General features: G+C 44.8%; 1 protein-coding gene across 1 annotated transcript; it reads left to right on the top strand.

The window, feature by feature from the left end:
* Positions 1 to 5,734: 5,734 nt before the first annotated feature.
* LOC147737704 (uncharacterized) lies at positions 5,735 to 7,690 on the top strand. Its single transcript, XM_086924939.1, has one exon. The coding sequence runs from the start codon at positions 5,735 to 5,737 to the stop codon at positions 7,688 to 7,690; it is 1,956 nt and encodes a 651-aa protein (XP_086781065.1).
* Positions 7,691 to 7,940: the final 250 nt, after the last annotated feature.

The raw sequence follows: 7,940 nt of genomic DNA, 5'->3' as shown, positions 1-7,940 counted from the left end.
CCCCTCTGCATGGGACGACTCTTGGTGGCCGGAAGCCCTTGGAAAAGCACCGATCCCGACAGACCACGCACGGAACCTAGGCGTTATCCTGGATTCTTCACTCTCAATGAACAGACAAGTCAGCGCCGTATCCTCATCCTGCTTCAACATTCTTCGCATGCTCAAAAAAACATTTCGCTGGATCCCCACCGAAACCAGAAAAACAGTCACCCATGCTCTGGACACGAGCCGACTGGACTACGGAAACACCCTCTACGCAGGTACTACCGCTAAACTCCAGAAGAAACTCCAACGAATCCAAAACGCCTCAGCCAGGATCATATTAGACATCCCGCGTAACGAACACATCTCTGGTCACCTGAAAGACCTCCACTGGCTACCCGTCAATAAGAGGATCACTTTCCGACTGCTAACCCACGCACACAAATCACTCTACGACATCGGACCAGAATGCCTCAACTCACGACTGTCCTTCTACACCCCCTCCCGCCAACTACGTTCTTCCAAGCAAGCCCTCGCCACTGTACCTCGCATCAACAAGACCACCATGGGAGGCAGATCCTTCTCATACCTGGCAGCTAAAACATGGAACTCACTCCCCACTTACCTTCGCCTTACCCAGAACCACCTAGCATTCAGAAAGCAACTTAAAACATGCATATTTGACAAGTAATCCTCCTCCCCTCCCTAAGCGCCTTTTAGGCTTTCTGCCCACGTCATGCGGCGGTGGGCGGGTTATTTTTTTTTTGGGTCTTGGCATCCTTCGTCACACCAGCCTGCTCGCTCTCCGTGTGAGGATGCAGACCCGACCGCTCCCTACTCCGAGCTGGGGTGGGCTGCGCGATGTCAATTTCCTTGCAGGTAAGCGGAAGTGATGAACTGAACGGAAGTAAGAAAACGACCTTAAGGCTGCCCGAGGACGGAAAGCTACGGCTGCTTTCGGTGATTATTCGTGAGCATTGGTGAACCCGGGCCGCGGTGAGTGTGGTGCTCTTTCTTTGCAGGCTTAATGTTGGCCACCGGCTACAGTGACGGGGTGCAGGGCGAGAGCCGTGTAGGTGGGACTGAGTAGTGAGACCTGGGAGGGGTGTGGCGAGAGGCGCGGCCGCTGCTCTGCGGGGGTGGGTGGCAGGCCGTGCCTGCTCCCCCACTAAATCAATCAATCGGGGTATACTGTCCTCGTATATCGGTCTCTTCTCAAACGAGGAGCATGCAATTCAGAAACGCATACTTCCGCTGGCCTGATGGCCTCTGGTGCCGGGATGGGGCTGGTGCATACCGCAGGGCCCCTGGGAGGGTCTGCCATTCACCCAAGCTGCGCGTTGGGTATTTTTGTATAGATCGAATGTTTTAGGTTATTTGTCTCCCCTTTAGAATTTCCCTTCCACAAGAAAGTTTTGTGTGTCACTACATCTGCCTTCTGCCGGATCGCCACCACGCTACTCCGCCCCACCAGTGGCCCTTCCTGTTAAGTGTACCAGGAAATTCGGGGCATCCGGACCCTTTACATCGATAACCACTGCTCTGCATCCTCGCGCCAGACAAGAAGAAATTTGCTGCCAGGTACTGCAAATTGGTTTTTGCTCTGCCCACTCCATCTGTAGTCCTAAAACGTTAGGGCCCCGGTGCTTTCCCTTTCTAATCTTTATTCCTCAATATTGCATCCGTACCTTCTCCATTGACATCTCCAACCCTTAAAAAAATTAAAAAAATAATCCTCCCACACATGGAGTCTGCATAAACGCTAGGCCATTACGCCCTGAGACCTCATCCCCACTCAGAAGCTCGGCAGCTTCCAAATCTCATTAGGGCGTCTGGACACCGCCCCACCACTCCACTGAGCCCTCCTCACCTGTCGGACGCGAGTAGCAGAGATGGAGGCCACAGGCAAACCGAGTCTGTTCCAGGAGTAATAGAGCCCCCCCACAGGCGGAACTCAGCAGGAAAACAAAACTCCTGCTCGAGTGGGCCTGGATGTGTATTTGAATTATACTGAGTTCATGGCCCAATCGGTTATTTTAAGTGACAATGGGCTAGCACAGAACAAAGCGCAACAACACTGTGGGCTTCTAGTACACGACTGCCAGTCCTTGTTACATGCAAATTAAACTTTATTTTAGATTCCTCTATAGCAAGTCCACTGTTTCTTGGCTGGCTGGCAACTACCTGCAGAGAGGGGGAAAAGATGTTGACCTCATGTAAGGCCCCACAAAGTACCCCCTCGGCCTGCCCCTTCCCTGCCCTCTTCGACAAGGTCGTCTACCAACTCTCCGCTCTTTAACTGTGCTATGGTGACCACTGTCCGCACGAAGCAAAAAAGTGTTCCTTCTGAAATAAAAATAGAAAGTTATTCTTATAAATTGTAGCACCTACGATCTTTAATTTCCAAAGCATCTTTATGTACAAGGACATGAGGGACATACAGGGGTGACATTCTTATGATGCATAACTGTTATTTCATTCAAAAACACATATAGTTTTCATGATGGTGTTTACCAACAATTTGTTTTTCTAAAGTACAATTTTACTAAATTGGACCCCGCCCTGGGTAACATTGCTGTCCCAGCCGTGCAGTTGTCACTCACGTGTTTAAAGATTTAAATAAGGTACATTGGAGGTAATGTCACCCGTTACGCAGAGCGTTTAGGTTTAGTTCTGAAATCAGTAGAGCTTCATGAAAAACGTACTGAAGGGTGGCTGCCAAAGTACCATCAACTGTGCAGAACACGCATCGAATTCACTGGCACATGGTGTACAAATACGTCACGTTTTTAAGTTCTCAGAAGTTAGGAAGTGAGAAATGTATGTCGACACCTATCTCCAGAAAGGGCATCTATAGAATCCACCCCACTTGGCCCACCCAAACCAGTCCTGTCTGCTCTCCATATCCCGTGACAATTACTTAACCTCGCCAGTAATGAACAAATCCAGCCTAAGCTGTGTTGAGATTGGGCTCAGCAGCGGTATTGACAGGCCGGGCTCTCGGGGTGGACAGGACCCTCCCATGTGGATTTAGCTGCAGGACAACACTGCCTGTCCAGAAGGCCCAGACACCTGGAGGACACCTTTAAGCCGCCTCCCGGCCGATTTGTACTTCAGAGGTGCCCTGGTGAGCCCCCCGTTGTCAGACGCTAATTGGCTCAAGCAGCTTGTAAATCACTTTCTACAGGCGATGGGCGGCAGTGAGCTGACGCCTGCAGTGAACTGGGGATCAGCGGCCCCAACAGAGCTCAGAGCGGTAGAAAAACAACTCTTACATTTTACCCAGAATCATAGCAGTAGAGACAAGTAAAAAAAAAGGAAACATCAATTTCTGATAAACTTAACTGTTGCCTGTCGCGGATTACCAGATGCGCTTTCTTATTTGACAGCATACATTTTCTGGTTTCATCCTTTCGCTCACAACCTTCTCTGTATTGCCAGATCTATGTGTATCACCTGATCCTGTAGTCTCACATCACTGGCCTTGTTGCTAAGTGCAGGTGCTTGTACACTTCTTGCTTCGTGTTCAAGGTCCATCTTAGCTCATAACACAGTGCAAGGCATCTTGAACACAAGGAAAGGAGTAACTTTAGTGTCACCTTCCATACCCAAGCAGAACCAACTTCCAGCCATCTCACCATTCTTCTGTTTCCAACTGTTTCCGCTTGTGTCCAACTTGACCTTTACATGCAGCCCCTCCTTGTAAACAGCAGCAGTGTGTGGGGCTCGCAGTGTGTGTGTGGGGGGCTTGCAGTGTGTGTGTGGGGGGCTTGCAGTGTGTGTGTGGGGGGCCTCGCAGTGTGTGGGGGGGCTCTGTGTGGGTGTGTGGGGGGGCTCGCAGTGTGTGGGGGCTCTGTGTGGGTGTGTGGAGGGCTCTGTATGGGTGTGTGGGGAGGCTCTGTGTGGGGGGGCTCTGTGTGGGTGTGTGGGGGGGCTCTGTGTGGGTGCGTGGGGGGGGCTATGAGGGGGGCTCTCTGTGGTTGTGGCTCTCTGTGGGTGTATGTGTGTGTGGCATTTGCGAGAGATTAAGCTATTGGCATTGTAAATGACAATGCCATTTATTTATGTTTTCAAAACCAACACATAAATAAAAATGTTGTCATTTACAATGCCAATAGCTCTAACTTTTGCAAAGGCGAAACCGTTGCATTGTAAATGCTTGTTTAAATATCTGTTTGGTGCCAGTGCATATGACTTTAATTTCTGCCTTTGGGATTCTATGTTACAAGTCCATAGCTTGCAAGTATCCTTTGTGAGCTTAATAAAATGTTGAAAATTCTATAAATCCTCACTCCTACATCCAAGTTCTCTCAGGCTACAATTCTACACTCTGCTCTGTATGAAAAACAGCTCAACATTTTCAAAATTCTGCAACTCTGCATTGATTTGGCTTGTGAATTATATTTTGGGAAATTTTCATGTATTAAGTATTTAATTTTAATACTATAGGTGATTGAAATTACTGACGAAGAAAGGAAGATTTAGCACCAGGCAACTGAAGTCAGTGCCATAAGAAGGATTATTTTGAAAAACTGAAGGACATCCAGCATTCTACGTTTCAACCATTTCCAAAATCTAGGTGTGGCGAGGAAGTGGGAGCTGAGGAAAGTACTATACTGTAAGTGAAGTCTCTAATTTAGCATTTCATTAACCCAGAGCAAAGCCAAATCTGTGCACAGAATAACCTTCATCTAAAACATCATGTAATTCCAGAGAGGAAGCACACCCTGCATAAAAGAAAGTTATAACAAAAGGTTTCTTCTGCAGACCATCAAAGAAAAGACGCTGAGAGAAGACTCCGAAGCTGACACGTTAACAACCAAAAGATTGGAAAATTACCTTTGTTCAACAACCGTTTTTAACCAGTTACACAAGTTTGAGACTATCTGACTCTGGGTAGAAAACCACGACCCACTCTGCTCACTCTTGCGAAAACCTTAAAAATTCACCACTTTATTGTGTTCATAACCATCTCAGATTGTTTATTTTTTATTGTGTACTGTTCTGTAATTCTATGTAAATCGCCTCAACAGTATCTGCTGTGAATGAGTGATATGTAAAACTGTTAAATATAAAAATGGATTAAATGAGCACAGTTGCGCTATAGGTAATGTAAATAAATCCTCGTCTTCAGAACTACAAACCTTAACCTTACACCAAACATAGAAAGGGTTAAAGGAACTGATGTTCTGAGACTCGTGATCCACAATCGTACTGTGCACGTTCTAACGCCCTCAGTTACTGCCATTATGTCAGTGCAAAAAGGTACTTATCAGTTTAATTAATAAATATCAGACTAACACCTTATCACTGCATTGCTAAGAACCTATACAAATAGATTTGAGAAAATCTTCAGTCACAAAATAAGTTGCTGCCGGATAGGCTATAACCTAAAGACTATTATCTGCTAGAAATATTTCGACAGGTGTTACAGGGCTGCTTTCAGACATATTTTGCTTAATTGAAGTGTTAAGAAGATTACACACAATGTCTTTTAGAGATAAATGCTGAACATTATCCAAACAAGCCCAACTCTAAAATCGGGTTCACTCTTACTGTGGCATATAAGCAAGAGAAAACTAAACATAGAGATATTAACTCTAGGAATACACCTTATAAAAACACGGACTGTGAGAACAAATTCAGTGTTCAAAACCGCCTCAATCAAAGCAAAATAACCTAAGTTGGGGAAAAAAGTTACATGTGCCAAAAAAGATACAGCCATAAATCTTATCTCACAGAATTTGACACAATGCACACTGGGGGAAACCACTCTCAGTGCAAAGTATGCCAAAAAAGTTTCAGGCGTAAATCTTATCTCACTGTGCATATGAGAATCCACACTGGGGAAAAACCTTATCAGTGCTCTGAATGCCAGAAAAGGTTTAGTGTCAAAGCGAGTCTATATCTACATGCATTAACCCACTCTGTGGAAAAACCTTACCAGTGCGCTGAATGCCTAAAAAGTTTCGTCCGTAAATCTAAACTCACTGAACATATGAGAATCCACTCTGGAGAAAAACCTTATCAGTGCCCTGAATGCCAGAAATGTCTCAGTGACCAAAACAGTCTCACTCGGCATATAAGAACCCACACTGGGGATAAACCTTATCAGTGCACGGATTGCCAGAAATGTTTCATTGAGAAAAAAAGTCTCACTCAGCATAGAAGAATCCACACTGGGGAAAAACCTTTTCAGTGCTCTGAATGCCAGGAAAGGTTTTGTAACAAACAAAGTCTTTCTCAACATGCAATAACCCATTCTGTGGAACAACCTTATCAGTGCTCTGAATGCCAGAAATGTTTCAGTTTAAAACGTAGTCTCACACGGCATACAAAGATCCACGCTGGGGTAAAACGTTATCAGTGCTCTGAATGCCACAAATGTTTCAGTGACAAAAACTGTCTCACTCGGCATACAAGAACGCACACTGGGGAAAAACCTTATCAGTGCTCTGAATGCCAGGAAAGGTTTTGTAACAAACAAAGTCTTTCTCAACATTCAATAACCCATTCTGTGGAACATCCTTATCAGTGCTCTGAATGCCAGAAATATTTCAGTATAAAAAGTAGTCTCGCACAGCACATAAGAATCCACACTGGGGAAAACCGTTATCAGTGCTCTGAATGCCAGAAATGTTTCAGTTTCAAACGTAGTCTCACACGGCATACAAAGATCCACGCTGGGGTAAAACGTTATCAGTGCTCTGAATGCCACAAATGTTTCAGTGACAAAAACGGTCTCACTCGGCATACAAGAACTCACACTGGGGAAAAACCTTTTCAGTGCTCTGAATGCCAGAAATGTTTCATTGACAAAAACAGTCTCACTCTTCATATAAGAACCCACACTGGGGAGAAACCTTTTCAGTGCTCTGAATGCCCAAAACATTTCAAATATAAATCACTTCTAACTGCACATGTGAGATTTCACACTGGGGAAAAACCTTTTCAGTGCTCTGAATGCCCAAAACATTTCAAATTTAAATCACTTCTAACTGCACATGTGAGATTCCACACTGGTGAAAAACCTTTTCAGTGCTCTGAATGCCAGGAAAGGTTTTGTAACAAACAAAGTCTTTCTCAACATGCAATAACCCATTCTGTGGAACAACCTTATCAATGCTCTGAATGCCAGAAATGTTTCAGTGTAAAAAGTAGTCTCACACGGCATACAAAGATCCACACTGGGGAAAAACCTTATCAGTGCTCTGAATGCCAGAAATGTTTCATTGACAAAAGAAGTCTTTCTCAACATACAATAACCCACACTGGGGAAAAACCTTATCCATGCTCTGAATGTCAGAAATGTTTCAGAGACAAACTCAGTCTCACTCAGCATATAAGAACCCACACTGGGGAAAAACCTTATCAGTGCTCTGAATGTCAGAAATGTTTCATATACAAACTCAGTCTCACTCAGCATATAAGAACCCACACTGGGGAAAAACCTTATCAGTGCTCTGAATGCGACAAATGTTTCATTGAAAAAAGCCATCTCACTCAGCATATAAGAACCCACACTGGGGAAAAACCTTATCGGTGCTCTGAATGCCACAAATGTTTCAGTGAAAAAATCCGTCTCACTCACCATATAAGAACCCACACTGGGGAAAAACCTTATAGGTGCTCTGAATGCCAGATATGTTTCAGTGTAAAAGGCAGACTCACTCGGCATATAAGAACCCACACTGGGGAAAAACCTTAACAGTGCTCCAAATACCAAATATTTTTCAGCCTTAAATGTAATCTCACTAAACATATGAGAATCCACACTGGGGAAGAAAATTATCAGTGCTCTAAATGTCAGAATAGATTCAGAGGAAGAGATAATTTCAAGCGCCATAAGAAAACACACCAAAATATTTTAGTGCTCTGAATGCCAGAAAAGCATCAATTTAAAACACAACCCCACTCTACATGAGCAGACACACACAGGGAAAAAACATTACCAATGC

Source organism: Lissotriton vulgaris, chromosome 1_1 (assembly GCF_964263255.1).
Source record: "Lissotriton vulgaris chromosome 1_1, aLisVul1.2, whole genome shotgun sequence".
NCBI classification, from domain to species: domain Eukaryota; kingdom Metazoa; phylum Chordata; class Amphibia; order Caudata; family Salamandridae; genus Lissotriton; species Lissotriton vulgaris.
Note: the sequence above shows the minus strand (reverse complement) of the source record. Positions and strands in the feature narration are given on the sequence as shown.

Bases quoted from the DNA above. Each gene is read 5' to 3' on its own strand.
- LOC147737704 (XM_086924939.1), top strand. From the start codon at position 5,735: ATGCACACTGGGGGAAACCACTCTCAGTGCAAAGTATGCCAAAAAAGT.